The following is a 20,619-nucleotide window of genomic DNA, read 5'->3' on the forward strand; positions in this document are numbered from 1 at the left end:
ACATAATTTCTTCAAAGTCACAAAACTTTTAAGTTCATTTTTATTTTTGATAGTGGATATTTTACAGTCTAATGAAAATGCTTAGATCCTATAGGCTTCTTCTGACAATAATTTTGGTATAGTCTTGTATGAAAAAATGAGTCCCATCAGGAAAAAAAAACTTTTTTCTCAATCTTCAATATTCCTTTGTGTTGTCTTGTCATGACAAGCATTTTTCTTAATGGAAATGGTTCATAGCTTTAAAAAATATATTTCAAAGGCAGAGCCAAGGTGATGGAGAGAGAAGCCAGGAAGTTGCCAGAGCTCTCAACAGTTTCCTTCAAAAACAACATTAATTCAAGCCTCTAAAAGAATTCTGGAGTGACAGGATCCACAAAAAGGCAGAGTGAAACAATTTTCTAGCCCAAGAGAACTTAAAGGACTTTAGGAAAGGTCTGTCTCACTTGCGTAAAAGGGGAGCAGAGCCTAGATCAGTAGGCAAACTGCCAGTCCCAAAACTCAGGGCACAATAGGCATGAGTAGGCCAGGCCAACCCAACACAGTGGGCCAGCCACTAGCAGTCCAAGCCCCAGAGCAGAAAGCAAGTGACCAGGCCCCTGGCCTGCAGAACAAGAAGCTTGAGACAGTGCCTTCTGTGCCTGAGGAGCAGAGCTCAACTTTCAAAAATGAGCAAAAACCATAAAAGAGCCATGACCATAGAAAGCTACTGTGGTGACAGGGAAAATCCAAACACAAACACAGAAGAGGACAACAGTTTCATAATGCCTAAATATGAAATCTCAAAGGGGATTATGAATTGGTTTCAAGCCCAAAAAGCCTTTTAGAAGGGTTCAAAAAGGATTTAAAAAATCAAATAAGAGAGGTAGAAGAAAAGTTAGGAAAAGAAATAAGAGGTATTCAAGAGGGAGTCAACAAATTGGAAAAAGGAAGGGCAAAAATTGACCAAAGAAAACAATTCCTTGAAAAATACAATTGGCCAAATGTGAAAAAAAGTCCACTGAAGAAAATAACTCCTTAAAAAGTAGAATTGTCCAAATGGAAAAAGAGGTACAAAATTAACTGAGGAAAATAATTCCTTAAAAATTAGAATTGGGTAAGTAGAAGATAATGACTCCATGAGACAACAAGAATCAATTAAACAAAATCAAAAGAATGAAAAAAAAAGAAGAAAATGTAAAATACCTCATTGGAAAAACAACTGACCCAGAAAATAGATCTAGGAGAGATAATTTTAAAATTATCTGAAAGCCATGGTTAAAAAAAAAAAACCTGTACAGCGTCTTTCAAGAAATTATCAAGAAAAACTGCGCTGATATCCTGGAACCAGAGGGTAAAAGTCACTGAAAGAATCAACTGATCAACTCCTGAAAGAAATCCCAAAATGAAAACTCCAAGGAATATTGTAGCCAAATTCTAGAATTATCAGATAAATGGGAAAATATGGCAAGCAGCCAGAAAGAAACAATTCAAATGTAAAGAAGCCTCAGTCAGGATTACACACAATTTAGCAGCTTCTACATTAAAGGATTTTAGGACTTGGAATATGATGTTCTGGATGCAAAGGAGTTGGGATTACAACCAAGTATCAACTATCCAGCAAATTGAGCATGATCACTCAGGGGAAAATATGGACATTCAATGAAATAGGGGACTTTCAAACCTTTCTGATAAAAAGAACAGAGCTGGACAGAAAATTCAAACTTCAAATACAAGACCCAAGAGAAGCATAAAAAGGTAAACAGGAAAGGGGAAAAAATGTCATTCAATAAGGTTAAGCTGTTTACATCTTTTACATTTGCATCTTTATACAGGATTGTAACTCTTGACACCTGTATTTCTATGAGGCAGTTAGAAAGAGTATATATAGACAAGAGGGTATGGCTGATTTTGATGTGATGATATTAAAAAAAATCAGGAGGTGAAAAAAAATTGTGCTGGGAGGAGAGGAAAGGGGGAGCCAAAATGGAGTAAATTACATCACATGAAAAGGTTCAGAAGACCTATTAAGGGAAAGAAAGGATTGGGGTGAGCATTGTTTGACCCTCACTCTCATTGGATTTGGTTCAAAGAGGGAATAACATATATACTTAGTTGGTTAGAGAAATTTATCTTACTCTATAGGGAAGTAAGCAGGGAAAGAGGAAAGAAAAGGGAAAGGGGACTAATAGAAGGCAGGGCAGATTGAAGGAGATGGTGGTAAGAAGCAAAAGAGTGGTGAGGAAGCACAGGATGAAAGGAGAGAGAAAAGTATAAACAGAGGGGAAAATAAGATGGAGGGAAATACACAGTTAGTAATCATAACAGAATGTGAATGGGATGAACTCTCCCATAAAATGGAAGTGGGTAGCAGAGTAGATTAAAAACTAGCATCCTATAATATGTTGTTTACAAGAAACACATTTGAAGGAGAGAGATATACACAGATTAAAGGTAAAAGGCTGAAGCAGAATGTATTATGCTTCAGCTGATGCAAAAAAAAAAGCAGATGTAGCAATCCTGATCTCAGACAAAGCAAAAGTAAAAATAGATCTAATTAAAAGAGATAAGGAAGGAAACTACATCTTGCTAAAAGATACCATAGACAATGACATATCAGTATTAAACATATATGGACCAAGAGGTACAGCATCTAAATTTTTAGAGAAGTTGAGGAGGTAAAGAGAATTATATAAAAGTTAGATATGATAGACCTCTGGAGAAAATTGGATGGGGATAGAAAGGAATATACCTTTCTTTCAGTGGTACATGTCACCTACACAAAAACTGACCATGTATTAGGGCATAAAAATCTCACTATCAAATGTAAAAAGGCAGAAATACTAAATGAATTCTTTTCAGATCATGATGCAATAAAATTATGTATAATAAAGGGTCATAGAAAGATAGATCAAAATTAATTGGAAACTAAATAATCTAATCCTAAAGAATGAGTGGATCAAACAACAAATGATACAATCAATAATTTCATCAAAGAGAATGACAATAAAGACACAACATATCATAATTTAGGTGATCACCAAAAGCAGTACTTTAAGGAGATTTTATATCTCTAAATGCTTACATGAATAAAATAGAGAAAGAGGAGATCAATGAATTGGGCATGCAACTAAAAAAAGCTAGAAAATAAACAAATTTAAAATTCCCAATTAAATACCAAGTTAGAAATTCTGAAAATCGAAGGAGAGATTAATAAAATTAAAACTAAGAAAACTATTGAACTAATAAATAAAACTAAGCTGGTTTTATGGAAACAAAACAATAAAATAGATGCATCTTCAGTTAATTTGATTAAAAGAAAAAGAAAACCAAATTACTAGTATCAAAAATGAAAAGGGTGAATTCACCACCAATGAAGAGGGACTTAAAGTGATAATTAGGAGCTATTTTGCCCAACTGTATGCCAATAAATGTAATAATCTAAGTGAAATGGATGAATATTTACAAAAATATAAATAGCCCAGATTAATAGAAGAGGAAATAAAATATTTAAATAACCGAATTTTAGTAAAAGAAATTGAACAAGCCATCAATGAACTCCCTAAGAAAAAATCTCCAGAGCCACATGGACTCTACCAAATTAGTAAATTCTACCAAAATAGTGAGTTCTACCAACCATTTAAAGAACAATTAATTCCAATTCTATACAAAGTCTTTAGGTGAAGAAGTTCTACCAAATTCCTTTTATGACGCAAATAAGGTGTTGATACCTAAAACAGGAAAGGCCAAAACAAAGAAAATAAATTATGGACCAATTTCCCTAATGAATTTTGATGCAAAAATTTTAAATAAAATATTAGCAAAGAGATTACAGCAATTTATCACAAGGAGAATACACTATGAAAATCCAGGGCTGATTCAATATTAGGAAAACTATCAACATAATTGACCATATCAATAACAAAACTAACAGAAATCATATGATTATCTCAACAGATGGAGAAAAAGCTTCTGACAAAATACAGTGCCTATTCCTGTTAAAAATGCTAGAGAATATCAGAATATATGGAGCTTTCCTTAAAATGACAAGTAATATCTACCTAAAACCATCAGCAAGGATTATCCATAATGAGGATAAGCTAGACACTTTCCCATTAAGATCGGGAGTGAAACAAGGATGCCCATTATCCCTGCTATTATTCAATATTGTACTAGTGATGGGAGTGATAGGAGAAGAAAAAAGAAACCAAAAGAATTAGAATAGATAATGAAGAAACAAAACTATCACTCTTTGTAGATGATATGATGGTATACCTGGAGAATCCTAGAGAATCAAGTAAAAAACTACTTGAAATAATTAACAACTTTAGCAAAGTTGCAAGTTATAAAATAAACCCACATAAATCATGAGCATTTTTACATATTTCCTACACAGCCTAGCAGCGAGAGATAAAATAACTGTAGCCAATATAAAAATAACTGTAAAATAAATAACTAATTTGTATTTAATTATATATTTAAAATAACTATAGAGAATATAAAATATTTGGGAGCCTACCTACCAAGACAAAACCAGGAACTATATGGACACAATTATAAAACACTTTTCACACAAATAAAATCAGATCTAAACAACTGGAAAAAAATATCAGTTGCTCATGGGTGGGCAGGACTAATATGACAAAAATGAAAATTCTATCTAAATTAATTTACTTATTCAGTGCCATACCTATTAAACTACCAAAATATTTTATAGCATTAGAAAAAATAATAACAAAATTCATCTGGAAGAGCTGAAGTTCAAGAATATCTAAGTATTAATAAAAAAAATTTGCAAAGGAAAGTAGCCGAGCTATACCAGGTCTAAACTCTAATATAAAGCATCAATCATCAAAAGTATTTGGTACTTGCTAAGAAATGGAGTGGTGAATCAGTGAAATAGGTTAGGTACATAAGACACAGTAATAAATGAGTATGGTAGTCTACTATTTGATAAACCCAAAGACCCCAACTTCTGGAATAAGAACTCACTGCCTGACAGATATATACACATATATACATATATATTATATACATATATGTAAATACATACATATGTAATCTTGCTGTCAAGTTTATACTTTGTATGCGCTACCACATTTGATCTTCACGATAACCTTATGAGACAGGTGCTATCATTATCCTCATTTTATAGGTGAGGTAACTGAAGTTGAGAAGCAAAGTTGCTTGCCCAGATGACATGACTAGTAAGTGTCTGAGGGAGAATTTGAATTCAGGACTTCTGACTCTAGGTCTTGCACTCTGTCCAGTCTGTCATCTAGTTGCCATATTCCTATGTTACCAAATTTTTATGTAGCCTTACACGAAATCCTATATTGAAATTTCTGTCATCCCAGGCTCATTACAAGGTAGCTTCTGACCAGTATTGACAAGTTTGGAAGGAAGTTACCCTGCCCACAAGCTTAATCTTGATAGATGACTAGGATAAACACAAATATAACTAGAAGATGATTTCTGAAGGAGGAAAAATGCCTGCTAAATGAATGCTTTGAAGAGTAGGCTCCATATGATTGAAGTCAAATATCACCCAAAGGTCCATGAGAGACTGACAGTGGATAAGAAAAGGCTTGCCACATGTTCTAAATAAGGATTTATTCCAGATAAGTAGCACAAAAGTTGTCATCAAGGAAACATATGATCAAAAATGGGCTGTTCATGTAATAAGAGAAAAGTATAATTGATGAACCGCTGGTGTGCTCAGTCACGTAAATCAATAAATCAGTAGATATTTATTTATCACCTACTTAGGAACTCTGCATGTATTTTCTGTGGAAGAAGGTAGATAAACAGATTATTTATAGCACTAGTTCTATCTTTAATGATTTGATTATCTATTTTGAGATATAGATCCAAAATATATAAACTGTCCAATTCAAGAGATGCTATCAGGTAGACAGTATATAGTTAATTGAGAAATGCATGGTATGGACATTCTGCAAATGCTTTGAGATGAGTTGAAGGAGAGATCACTGCAGGCCTGTAGGCATCAGGAAAAGTACAGCATGATCCAACCTGAGGAGAAGAGGTGAAATAGAAGGTAGAGAAAATGGTGTTCCAAGAAAAAGGAATAACATGAACAGTCATGAGATGCAGGAAGCTTCAAGGAGTGTTTAGTAGATGGATAGCTTGTGTAGTGAGGAAGTGAGAAAGAAACCAGAAAAGGTACACTGACGTCCCATTAATGAGAGTCTTGACTGCTTGGCTAAGGCTTTTGAACTTGACCTCCCATACAATTGAATCTGAAGATTTTTTGAGTAGGGGAGTATCACGCTAAAGTTAGTGACTTAGCAACATCAATCTGGCATCTATTTATAGAGTGGATATTGTAAACTAAAATGAGTGGAGACAGGAAGATTAATTAGCAGACTTTTATAGTTACGCAGACAGGCAAAAAATATTTATTAAGTGCCTACTATGTTTCAGCTGCTGTGCTTAGCACTGGGGATCCACAGAAGTTAAAGGACAGCTGCCTTTCTCAAGTAGCTCACATTCTAATGGGGGAGAGAACAAAAAATAACTGTACAAACAAACTACACACAGGATAAATTGGAAATAATCCACAGGGTGAAGACACTAAAATTAAAGGGGATTGGGAAAGGCTTCCTGTGGAAGGTGGGATTCTAGATGGGACTTGAAGAAAGCCAGGAGTTGGGTAATGAAGTGTCTTGTTCACAGAACAGCAGGGACTCTAGTGTTACTGGATTGCAGAGGACGTGTGGTAATATAATTCTTAAGAAGAATGGGGAAAGTTGGAAGCCAGCCTGCAGAAAGTTCAAGAGAGGGAAAAGAGAAGACACAGAGTCATTGATTTTAGACCCCCTGATATCGAGAGCGGGCTTAGAACATAGATTTGGAAGTCTCTATAGAAATAATAAATGATGCTGTTGGATTAGACAGGTAATGATAACATGGAAGGGAGATCAAGATCAAATTAAATGTTTATGTTTTAGGGGTTTTGTATTTTTTTCAGGCTCAGGGAAACCTAAGCATGTTTGTGGATAGTGGGGAATCAACAGAAAGAATGAAAATACTAGAATGAGGGCAAATGATTAAAGGAACAAAATGCCAGAGGAAGCAGAGAACAGAAGGAAATAAATCAAGGACATGAGTGGTTAGACATGCCATGGGAGAAAGAAATCTCTGAGATGATAATTCAGACCATTCTGTCACAGGAGAAGGCAACAGAGTGTATGTGTTGAGATAGACACTGTAAGCAAGAAAAGGTGGAAAATAAAGTAGTAGCAAATGGCCCTCTTCTCCTTAGCAAAACAGAGGCAAAGTCATTTTAAAGAATGAAGGAGGAACTATGAAGCTATTTGCTTGAGTATGATAAAGGAAATTTCATATTGAGAATCACTGAGAAGGTTTCAAAGAAAAATGAATACTAGAGATTACAGTGTTAGAGCTGGGTAAGAATTTAGAAATCACTTAGTCTTGTTCAAATGTTTCAGTTACATCTGACTCTGTGACCCATTTGAGGTTTTCTTGGCAAAGATGCTGGAGTGATTTGCCATTTTCTTCTCCAGATCATTTTTTCAGATGAGTAACTTAGGCAAGCAGGGTTAAGTGACTTATCTAGCTTCATATAGCTAATAAGTGTCTGAGGCTGGATTTGAACTCAGGATTCTTCCTGACTGCGAGCCCAGTGCTCTATCCACTGTGTCACCTAGATGTCCTTAGTGATAGAAGCATCAATCTAGAGTCAGAAGGGACTTCAAAATACATCTAATTCACCCACTTTGTTTACACTTCAGGAAATTGAGGTCCAGAGGGTCAAGTGATTTTTTCACACTCACACACCTAGGTCTTGGCCAGAGCAGGGATTCTAAACTAGATTCTCTCAATCCAAAACCATTACTCTTTCAAAAGCTCCATAGTGCCAGCAATAAATAAAAATGTTTTCCAAACATGCAGGTGGGAATGTATCTCTATATTTTTAAGTCACAGTGCCTTTCTTGTGATTGGAAACTTCTAAATGTTTGATGTGTAGGCAGAACATCTGCATGATTGAATTTTTCACTTTTCATCCAAATGTTTAGGCCTAATGTAAATGCACCTTAAATCATACAACACTGACATAGACAGGCATATAAAAAGACTTAGAAACCCATAAATAGGTATATAAATCAGTGAGATATTTACATCCTGTGCAGTGAATAAATGTAATTCATTTGCACCCAATCCAAAAGGTTTCTAGGTTTTCAAGATAAGATGAAATTCCATTTGAGAGGTGAAATGTACATCTTGTAAAAATGCCTCTGGAGTGGATTCAGATACCTTTGCTCATTTACCATCATAGTTTTGAAGCTGTTTTCATTTATATTTTATGACACCAGTTGAGTAATGTGTTTCTACATAGATAACATGCCTTTCTTTTCTTTGTTATTAACTCATCTCCTTGTGGTGAATACTTTGTGACCTAACCAGTACTGATATTTACGAACCATCTGCGTAGATACAAACCTAGACTGTAGTGACTGGGCCTTTATCCCACATGATATCATTCATCACCCTCTGGCTCTGATCATTGACTGATTACTCCTTTAGCTCACCCAAAGTTACCACTACCTAGAGTCCAATGACAGCCCATCCTTCTTTGGACACCTCTCCCATTATGGTGGAATTGACTTCTCTTCTCTTGACCCCATGGGTCCCCTACTCTTAAAATCCATGGCCTAATACTTAGCACAATGCTTGATTTTGCTTAATAAGTAGATTTTCTTTCTTCTTTTCTTCCTTCTTTCCTTTCTTCCTCTTTCCTTTCTTCTTTCATTCTTCCCTCCCTCCTTCCCTTTTCCCTTCTCTCTCTCTCTCTCTCTCTCTCTCTCTCTCTCTCTCTCTCTCTCTCTCTCTCTCTCTCTCTCTCTCTCTCTCTCCCTCCATCTCTCCCTCTCTCCTTCTTCTCTCCTCTCACTCTCCCTTCCTCTGTCACTTCCTTCCTTCCTTCTTTCCTTCCTTCTTGTCTTTCTTTCCCTGCAGGAAAAACAGCTCCTTACTGGCTAGTCAGGCCACAGCTCCTGCACTTTCCAGTCTCCCTCACAATAATAAATTTATCCTTGATCCTTTCCTGTTTCTTACCTCCTCTGCCCTCTCTTTCTTTGGCATGCTCTGAGAAACTCTTGATTGTGCAGCAATGAAAAGATAAGATTTATGATAAGATGATTTGTATCCACATCTTGCCTTTATCACTTGCTATCTATGTGACCTTGACCAAGTCTTTTCATGTCTCTGAGTTTCCTTATCTATAAAATGCTGGAGTTGAACTAAATGACCTCCAAAGTGCCTTCCATTTCTAAGTTTATGATCATAAATTCAGAGCAATGAGGGACTCTCCCTTTCCTGCATTTTACATATGAAGAAATTGAGGCCCAGACTAGTTCCATGACTTTCTACAGGTTGGCCAGGGCTCCATAATTTTGGGAAAATAGCTTAGATCTGAGCCTAATCCCCTCATTTAAAAGATGGGGCAATTAAATTCAAGAGAGATTCAATTCCCAGGTCAGCCGTATGGGATCATTGAGGCAGAGATCTAGAGTTAGAAGTGACCTCAGAGGTGCTCTGATCCAACCTCCTTATTTCATCAATGAGAAAATGGATATCTAAAGCATTTAAGTTATTTGTCCAAGATTATGTATCTCTTAAGAGCTCAAAGCAGGATTTGAACCTCTGTCTTCTACCTCTGAATCCAATGGTGTTTCTACTATGCTTAACACATTTTCTCTGTCTTGTGATACTCACTGGAACTTGGATAATCCTTGATGATACCATATCTCTTGAAACCTTCTCCAAGGTTGGAAACTTCTTTCTTTCACAGCCTAATATACAAGGACAATATGTGAGGTCAAGATTCACCTCTAAAGTCATTTGCACACCCTCACTCTGGCACCCTCGCTCAGCAAAAACCTTGCCTTCTTTCATGTTTCTGTAGTGTAGATTCTTCCTGCTGTCATAATGGTACAGCCATATTACTTTCTGTCCCAAATAAATTTAATACCTAGCTCAGTCAACTTCTCCTCTCCTTCTTCTACTGTCTTGGCTTCCCAGTTTCACTCTCTCAAGTCTACCTGCTTGCAAATATGAGTTGTCACAACCTCTATGCCACCCATACCCTTGATGCCCTCACCTAGATTTGCCCAAAAAACAAAAAGTTTCTATTTAGGTCTCTGTATCTCCCTAGAGGATGTAGGAGAACAATAAAAGGAAAGCCACTTCTTTCTAAAGTATACAAAAACAAGGGTAATCTCTGTTGATTTGTGTTGTTGAATTCACCAAGTAAGTCATTTTGTCTATACTACTTAGTAGCTTTTACAGCAGGGATCTGTGAATATTAGCTATCTCAAAAGTGGTATCCTAAAGAAATATGAATACTCTGATATCAAGGTGAAATTTTTTTTTCCTTTTATGTTGTGAGCAGCCTATGGACATTAAGTTTTTAATCAGCTAATAATTTTTCTTGATGTAAATATTTTATATATCTACTGAATTGTCAATGATCTTTTGCAAGTACTGAGAATTAATGCAACTCTTTAGTAGCTACCTCTGAAATTATGTTACTGTCATGCCCTAGTGACTAGTATGGAGTATTGAAAGGGTTCATATTTTATTCTGTTCCTCAGTTCTGTCATTGTCTAATGATCCCGGATTTTAAATTATTTTCTTTTTGTACTGTACTGAGTATATCGAAACATTCAGAGTGAAGTAGAGTATTGAATTAATTATCTAGATAATACAAGCCACTCTCTTTCCCACTCCCAAACTGGGTAGTTTTGTATAAGTGATCTGGAAAATTGCAGGGGAAAAGCATTTCATTGGCTTCAATTGCTTGTATAATTGTCCTAAGTTTGGACTTCACTCTATGTGGTTAAGACCAGTTGTGCCTCACCCATCTGTCAAAATTAACACAATTTTATAAGTAGTTGCGCATCCCTATAATTCACACAAAATATGTAGGTATAAATGAGTTAATAATCCATGTAGCAGAACTTCTAGGTCTTTGGATAAAATGTACTCTATGGGGCGGAGCCAAGATGGCGGAGTGAAAGCAGTGACTTGCTTGAGCTCTCCCCCAAACCCCTCCAAATACTCATAAAAAATGGCTCTAAACAAATTCTGAAGCAGCAGAACCCACAAAAAGACAGAGTGAAACAAATTTCCAGCTCAAGACAACCTGGATGATTGATCAGAAAGGTGTATCGCCGGCTGGGAGCGCAGCACAGCAGCGTGGGCGCGCAGGCAGCAAACCTGGAGCAGGCCTCAGAGGACTGAATCAGGCAGCTGTGGAGGTTTCCAGACTCCTCAATCCACAATGCCAAAGACAACTTAGAAGGTCAGTGGGAAAAGTCTGTTTCTGTCGGTGTCAGAGAGGAAGGCGGGTCTCAGCTCCATTCCCCAAGAGCGCCCTGGGGGGGCAGCTGCTTCCCGAGCTTCCGGCCCACAGACTGAGGGGGAATCCAGTGGCTGATCAGAGAGGGATTGCAGGGATCTCTTTGCCAGTGCTGAGGCAGGAATCTCTTGCTTTGCCCGTGTGTGGATCTGGGTCACAGTTCTGGGCGGCAGTGCTGGGGTGAGGAGGAGAGCTGGCATGGTGGAGCTTGTAGTGGCTGTGGAGAGGCACCGCTCCTCACAGTTACAGGACAGAAAGGAATACTTGTGGTCACAAGCCAGGAAAGGAGTAAACACCTCGCCCCTTATCATACCACCTTGGAAGAACTGAAAATTTACAGGTCCCTACAAGTATCTCTGAAAACAGCTACACAAACCCCTGAAGCTTGGGACAGTACATTCTCCACATTGGAAGCAGACTCTTACCTTAACAAAGAGTTTAAAACTCAAGTAATTGGCTGGGATCATGAGCAAGCAGCAAAAAGAGTCAGACTATATTATCTTACTTTGGTGAAAAGAGAGATCAAAATATACAACCAGAAGAAGACAACAAAGTCAAAGCTCCTACATCCAAAGCCTCCAAGAAAAATATGAATCAGTCCCAGGCCTTGGAAGAGCTCAAAAGGGATTTTGAGAAGCAAGTAAGGGAAGTAGAGGAAAAACTGGGAAGAGAAATGAGAGTGATGCAAGAAAATCATGAAAAACAAGTCAACAGCTTGCTAAAGGAGACCCAAAAAACTGAAGAAAATAACACCTTAAAAAAAGCCTAACCCAAATGGCAAAAGAGGTCCAAAAAGCCAATGAGGAGAAAAATGCCCTAAAAAGAAAAATTGGCCAAATGGAAAAGGAAGTCCAAAAGATTACTGAAGAAAATACTTCCTTAAAAATTAGAATAGAGCAATTGGAAGCAGTGACTTTATGAGAAATCAAGACACTGTAAAAAAATCCAAAAGAATGAAAAATTAGAAAACAATGTGAAATATCTCATTGGAAAAACAACTGACCTGGAAAATAGATCCAGGAGAGAGAATTTAAAAATTATTGGACTATCTGAAAGCCATGATCAAAAAAGAGCCTAGACATCATCTTTCAAGAAATTATCAAGGAAAACTGCCCTGATATATTAGAACCAGAGGGCAAAACAGAAATGGAAAGAATCCACAGATCTCCTCCTGAAAGAGATCCCCAAAGGAAAACTCCTAGGAATATTGTAGCCAAATTCCAGAGTTCCCAGGTCAAGGAGAAAATATTACAAGCTGCCAGAAGGAAACAATTCAAGTACTGTGGAAACACAATCAGGATAACACAAGATTTAGCAGCTTCTACATTAAAGGACCACAGGGCATGGAATATAATATTCCGAGGGCAAAGGAGATAGGATTACAACCAAGAATCACCTACCCAGCAAAACTGAGTATAATCCTTCAGGGGAAAAAATGGTCATTCAGTGAAATAGAGGACTTTCAAGCATTCCTGATGAAAAGACCAGAGCTGAAGAAAATTTGACTTTCAAATACAGGACTCAAGTGGAACATGAAGAGGTAAACAGGAAAGAGAAATCATAAGAGACTTATTAAGATTGAACTGTTTACATTCCTGCATGGAAAGATGATATTTATAACTCATGAGACCTTTGTCAGTATTAGGGTAGTTGAAGGAAAAAAATTGTATGTATGTAGATAGATAGATAGATAGATAGATAGATAGATAGATAGATAGATAGATAGATAGATAGAGGCACAGGGTGAGTTGAAGATTAAGGGGTCATATCTGGAGAATAAAATTAAGGGATGAGAGAGGACGATACTCGGAGAAGAAAGGGAGAGGTAGAATGGGGTAAATTATCTCACCAAAAAAAAAATAGAAAAGAAAAGTCTCTCACAGTGGAGGGGAAACAGGGGAAGGTGACAGGGAATGAGGGAATCTTATTCTCATAGGATTTGGCTTAAGGAGAGAATAACATACACATTCAATTGGGTATGGAAATCTGTCTTAACCTACAGGAAAATAGGGGGAGAAGGGGACAAGAGAGCAGGGGGGTGATAGAGAGGAGGGCAGATTGGGAAAGAGGGTAATCAGAAGCAAATACTTATGAGGAGGGACAGGGTCAAAAGAAAGAATAGAATAAATGGGAGGATAGGATAGGATTAAGGGAAATAGAGTTAGTTTTTCACAACATGTCTACTAAGGAAGTGTTTTGCATAACTGCACATGTACAACCTATATTGAGTTGCTTGCCTTTTCAATGAGCATGGGTGGGGAGGGAGGAAGGGAGAAAATTTGGAACTCAAAGTTTTAAAAACACATGTTTTAAAAAAAAATGTTTTCACATGCAACTGGGAAATAAGAAACACAGGAAATGGGGTACAGAAATCTATCTTGCTCTACAGGAAAATAGAAAGGGAAGGGGATAAGAGAAGGGAGAGGGGAGAGACAGAAGAGAAGGCAGATTAGGGGAAGGGGTATTCAGAATGCATGCCATCTTGGGGTGGGGGGAGGGGTGAGAAATTTGGAACTCAAAAACTTGTGAAAGTGAATATTGAAAACTAAAAATAAATAAATTTATATTCAAATATACTCTATGTCTATCTCTCTCTGTCTTTTATACATTTTATCTGAAGTCCTAGAAGAATACACACACACATATGTATAAGTAAATGTATATATGTGTGTGGGTGTGTATATATATATATATATGGAGAGAAAGAGAGAGAGTCCCCCAAAAGTTTAAAGCTACTAAAGATTTTTGGAGCACCTTGTATAAGGTTTAAAAAATGCCATGATACAAAAATAAAGGTAAAATTAGAAGTAACTTTAGATTACTGAAAAGTAAAAGGCCTTTAAAGTTTTTGTAGTTTACAAAAAATTGAAATTAATAATTTTTACAGATATTAGTTTTTGTTTCTTATTCCCTATACATAATACTCCATAACAAAGTTATATACATATATATGTATATATATATACATATATATATACATAATATGTATGTGTTTCTGTGTTCATGTAATCAGTCAGTTAGCATTAGTTAAACATTTACTATGTGCCAAACCCTGTACTAAACATGGAGAATACAGCAAAAGGTAAAAAGACAATCCTCAAGCTGCTCATGGTCTAATAAGAGTGGACCCTGCTTTAAAAGGAGGGCTATTATGAAGTCTTGAAGACAGGTAGGGAATCGTAATGGATGCTCTTGGCCTCCTTAAATGAAGGATCTTGGAGAAGCTTAAGGAAGGTCACTCTACCCTCTCCAATCAGAGAGGGGGGAGTTGTCCTCAGGGCAGGGAGTGATGAGGAGGTGTGAGTTTTAGAGCTCATGACATTTTTCAGGATGATGAGTTTCTGGAGAATGTGAAATCCAGGAGAGAATTGGGGTAAGCCATATCTATCTATGTATCCACACACACATAACACACATGTGCATATACATAAATACACAATGCATATATGCACATGTGTGGATATGTATAACATATGTATATACCCACATATTATAGTTGTATGTTATTACATCACAGTCATTTCTGGAAATATTTCTCTCCTTTTTAATAAAGGCAAGTAAAAGTATCTGATATAGAGACCATGCCTGTCATGTATCTAATATTTGGCTGGTCTACCCTAATAATCCCTCTTCATTCTCCATTGTGAAGAGACAGATATGTTTCTATTCTCTGGGACCCCCACACAATCATTTTCTCTGAAGAACTCAGCTCAGTACTCTTTTGCTCTTAGGTCAGTATACCAGTATCCCAGGAAGTTGTAACTTTGAAAATGCTCCCCACAACTGGACTTCATCCTGTCACCTTACTCAAGATACTCAAGATGATTTAGACTGGAGCATTGGCAGCAGCATTTCTTCAAAAAGAGAAAGTCTTGATTCTGATCACACTCCAGGTAAGGGGCCTTTGAAGTTACCTTTGCTCAGGTGACCCACCAGGTTCAAACATAATTGCAATGATATGAGTGGATTTATTTCGTGATGTCCAATTTCCCCTTCCTTCCTTGCCAGGAAATGTCTATGTCTATTTTTCTTCCTCATAGTTTGAACAGGGAGGGACCTGATTGACTGTCTGACTGTCCTATTTTAGAGATGAGAAGACTGAGACCCAAATCCTTTTTGTTCTCCTCCTCCTCTGGTACCACTATAAATACTATTGTTTTATAGCAAATTGCCACACATTTTTATTCTTTTACATTAGAAAGTTTAGACAAAGTCTAATTTCATTTGCAGCTATTAAAAGTCTCTGTAATTTATAGAAATTATATAAAAATAAATATATTAATAACTCATAAAATACTTCTAGGTTTTTGTATAAAAACTAATATCCATGGACTTAAACTTTGAGGCAGTTCACCACATACTTATTGTCCAAATTCTGATGACTAAAAAACCTATTAGGATAATCCTTAATTTTTTTTGCATAACATTTTAAACACTCTTCAATTGGTCTGGTGGTATAAGGTATCCTATTCCAAGGTAGGAGGTTAATGTACAGATAGATAAATCACTGATTTAGAGGTAGAAGGCATTGTTGCAGGCACCTGTGTCCCTGATAGTGTTTATTTTCCAGCGAGTATGAGAAAGATAAAGAGATACGTGGGCCAGGTGGGTAACAGGTTCAGAATCAGTTCCATTTATTGATCTGAGGGCTGGGGTTTTTATACCCCATTCATGGGAACAGAACCCAGAGTGGAAAAAGCCAAGTATCAACAATAATTTTTCTCATGGTAACAGTATCTGCGGGGAGTCTTCCCCGGAGTTGTCTCCTCGCTTCCTGGTAATCTTTCAGGGTTTGTTGAAAATCCTTCATCTGCTCAAGGGAAAGACAGAACCTGGGAGAGGTCAGAGAGCTTACTTTCTGACCTAGGTGGCTCTTAGATAATGGACATGAACAGGGACAACCTGGCCTGACCTAAATCCTCAAACCCATCAGTGCAAGCCCTCAACAAGGCACCTCAGAAGGCTTTGAGTCTTTCTTAGCTATTTTTTTTTATAACTGAGAAAAATGAAGTTCAGAGAGGTTTTTAATGTTCTGGTGATAGAATTGCAGATTTACAACCTGAAGGGCCTGGCAAAATAAAGGTAGGTGGAGAAAGAGATTGAAGCAGGCATTGTGGTGCAGAGAAAAGAACTCTGGATTGAAACATTCAAATCCTTTCTCTTCCATTTACTGCCTGTGTGGTCATGGGCAAGTTGTTTAGCCTCTGGGTCTTAGTTTCTCTCATTTGTAAAATGAAGAGGTTGGGCTAGAAAACATTTCAGGTTTTTTTCAGTGCTATATCTCTGGTCCTCTGATAGCTTCCCCAGACACTGAGCCTGTGATTTCACTGGGTTAGAAAGTTTCCAATGAGGAGCTCCCTTTAACAAAACTCAAAAGCACTTTCTCTGCCACTTATAAAATCTGACAGAGGTGCTTATGCCCATTGAGGGGGTTAAATTAGTAGCCCACAGGTGCATAGCCAAGACATACCAGAGATGAGACTTGAACCCAGGGCATCTTGACTCCAAGGTCTGCTACTTCTCTGCTATGGCACACTACCTCTTTTGATAAATTGCTATCTATATTTTACTTGTACATATATCTGTGTGCATTATCTGCATCTGTCTCTTCTTTTGTCTCCCTCCCTCTTTCTCCTTTTACCACACCTCTCCTTGTTTCTTTCTTTTCATATGTACATATACAGATTTATACATATTTTAATGGTATAATAAACAGCTGGCGAAGTCTTCCTCCAACACCTTTTGAAAACATGGAAGGATCTACAGCTCAATGTCCACACAAGCTCTGGCAGATCCCGTGTCACTGGCACAGCTTTGAACACATATTTAGAAACAAACTGGATGTTCATCCAAAACAAAAGTGGCTCATTAGGAAGGTTAATTATTAGAAGTAGGACTAACAGGTAATATATTACCATATCAAGTCATGAAAATAATCTGCTGAAGTATAGAGGGAGTCTATCTTGTTTTGGCTGAAGGAATACCATATGAATTGATAGAATCCTTGATCCTTGTATAGAAGTCAGATTTTAAAAAATAAAAACTAAACCTATGGCCACATCAGATGAGGTAATATGGAACATAAGCCTCTTGTGTTCAGGCACAGTTTTGTCTATGTATTTTGTATTTCTAATGTTTAGTCTAGTGTCGGGCACACAGTTAATGATTAATGGATGTTTATTGAATTAAAATGTAGCAAGATTGATCAATAGAGATCAATGAGATCATTTTCATTCTTTTTTTAAGAAAGTTTTTTTTATGTTTTCTCATCACATTCACTTCCCTCCCTTCCATCCGTTCTCTGGTAGAACCCTTCCTTGAAACAAAGGCACATATTTTAAGTAAAGTCCTTTCTCATTTCCACAAATCATCTTCTGTTTATTTTTACCCATAGATATATGTGTTTATCTTGTCTTTTTAAGTGATACCATAATCTCCTTGAGGAAAAGGGCTGTCACAAAATCACAGAATTTGAGAGTTGGAAGGCCCCTCAGTAGTCATCTTGTCCTCTATCTATACAAGAAGATTCCTCATTATAATGTGTTATTTCATTCTCGTCCTTATATCTCCATTTTATGCTACCCTGTCTGGTACTTAGCTGTTGTTTATACAACGATCGTGGGTCTATAGCTTTAGAGCTGAAAGGAGACTTAGAGGCCATTGAGTTCAAACTCCTTATATTATAGGCACAGAAATAGAAGCCGACGGATAAAGTAACTAGTCCAGGGGTGGGGAACCTGCGGCCTCAAGGCCACATGTGGCCCTCTAGGTCCTCAAGTGCAGCCCTACGACTGAATTTAAACTGAAGCTGCACTTAAGGACCAAAAGGGCACCATGTGGCCTTGAAGCTGCAAGTTCTCATCCCTGTACTAGTCCATGGTTACACGATTACATAGGCTGTAAGCATCTCGTGTCTTCTAACTTCAAGCCCTACTCTCTACCCACTGTGCCAGCTAGCTGCCAGAATGTTTATTGATTGATTGATGAATTTATCTGCTCTTATTGGATGTTCAAGAATCTATTTACCTCATTCTGTACATGTATTTCACTGTCTTGCTACAGAGAGGAGGGAAGCATGTTTCAGCATCAACCTTCTGAAGCACATAGAGGTCTCAGCATTAATCAGAGCTCTAATGGCCTTTTGTGTCTCTTGCTATGTTCTTGGTACTTTCAAATGAATCAGAAAGAGAGATAGTTTTATCACTGGAAATGACATTTAAGAAAATGTGCCATCATCTGCTTTGATAATATATTTTAAAGACCACTGGCCCTTTCTATCTTACTTGTGGCTGAAAACTTCTATGTAAGTTGTCTTCCCTTACTAGTGTATGAGCACCTTGAGAGCACACACACACACACACACACACGCACACACACACACACTCACACTCACATACACATACACTTCAGGTTTAGCAAAGTGCTTGAGACATAGTAAGTATTTAATAAATACTTTTTTCATTCATTCATTCATTCTTGATTCTTTTACTTCACTCGCAACATGTGAATTCTTCCCATTTTTTTTGGAATTCTTTATATGTCTCTCTTCATATGGTACAGTTATTTTAGCCAGTACCCATTTGATGGGGCTTCTAAACTTTTGCTCCTGAGCACGGGGGAAGGCTACAACAATGTGTTATTGTTTAGATGCACATGCTGAAGTGACTGTTTTGAGAATACCTTACATTTTTTTGGAAGTCTTCTATTTCCTTTGCATGCTAAATATAAAATGAGGAAGACAATAGCACTTTACTTACAGGGCTGTTGTGAGGATCAAATGAGACGATATATGTAAAACACGTAGCAAACCTACCAAATGTTTATAAAAAAACTAAAGTAAAAAGAAAAACTAAAACTAAAGGTGAATGCTGAAATCAAAGAAGCAAAAATCCCAAGTGGACAAAGTGAATGGATCGAATGTTTCCATTGCTATTGTTGCTATAACAAACAATACCATTCTGCAGACAAATAAAAATAGTTTGACAGAAAAGCTTATTATCATCTATTTTAATCATTAGTTGAGTCAGAGACAGTGTAATTTTATAGATTGCTCTTTTCAAAGCAGCTCTGATTATATCATTCTTGATACACCACTATGTCTCAATACACTTGTTTAGGAGTCTCATAGACAATGGGCTGCTAATAAGTTGTAAGGATACTAATTAATTTTGACCCCCCCCCGGGAAAAACAAACTTCCTTTTAAGAAGGCTGGCAGATTAAATAAACCTAGAACACATCTTTGCACATCTGCAACATTGCTGTTAATTAAAGCTGTATTTATAGACCTCCTTCACTTAGCCTGACAAAGATGAAAAATTAGATACCAAGAAAGAATACTCCAAGTGCCAATCATAGAGTTTTCTGCAGGCCTTTGCCAAGTGATTACCCTAGTTTTGCAGAATGGCTACAAATATGTATCTCTCAACTTGACACATGAATGCAATACCTAAGCATACTCATTTCTGAAAATTACATTTGGAAAGTAAGAGTTTGCAGTAGTATCATGCTCAACAGGGCTATTTCTTTTTTCTTTACTCCTCCTTCATTTAATTTTGTTTGATTGGCATTTTGTGGTCTCCCCCAAATCTTGGTAGAATTGTAAGCATCATATATTCTATACTTCATAGGCCTGGCTCTCCACTGTGACATTTACCTTCTAGACATCTAGACATGCCATCCATACAATCACTTGTCCATAAGAATGTCAGGGCCTTGCCATCTCATCTGCATTTGAACCATCCTATATCTGTTGTCTTCTTCTAGTTTATAATATGAGCTCCATGAGATCAGGAACTATATCACTTTTTTTTTCCTATTTGTATCCGCACTGATTAGCACAATGATTGACATATAGTAAGCCACCTAATAAATGTTTTTCATTTGTTCATTCATGTATTCACTCATTTATTCATTCTTTGATATTCCCAAAGCATCTAATATAGTTGTAGACAAATTATAGGGATTCAAATTCAATTCAAGAATTGCTTAGGTACCTACTTTGGGCCAGGCACTGTAAATCTGTGATAAATATTATAGTCTTTAAAGACTTTGGAAATAATCACTCCCTATATATTCTACTGTTTATTCATCATACAATTCTGCCGTGACATATAGAAGCCCCAAAATACAAAATATTTTGAAGAAAAATTTGGTTGTGTGAAATTATCTCACTGGCTCTGTTCTGCATTCTTAGGACTTTTGTACGTGGTGCTACTTTGTCTCTACCTATAAGTTCAAC

The 20,619-nt window shown here is 37.0% G+C and overlaps 1 protein-coding gene across 1 annotated transcript in view; it reads left to right on the forward strand.

Moving 5' to 3' along the window:
* MALRD1 (MAM and LDL receptor class A domain containing 1) overlaps positions 1-20,619 on the forward strand; it is an 844,925-nt gene that overhangs the window by 606,418 nt on the left and 217,888 nt on the right. The window contains 1 exon segment of the mRNA XM_020966909.2: positions 15,112-15,273. Coding sequence (XP_020822568.2) covers positions 15,112-15,273 — 162 coding nt within the window.

The sequence above is a fragment of the Phascolarctos cinereus genome, unplaced genomic scaffold (assembly GCF_003287225.1).
Source record: "Phascolarctos cinereus isolate Bilbo 61053 unplaced genomic scaffold, phaCin_HiC Scaffold_1;HRSCAF=81, whole genome shotgun sequence".
Taxonomy (NCBI): domain Eukaryota; kingdom Metazoa; phylum Chordata; class Mammalia; order Diprotodontia; family Phascolarctidae; genus Phascolarctos; species Phascolarctos cinereus.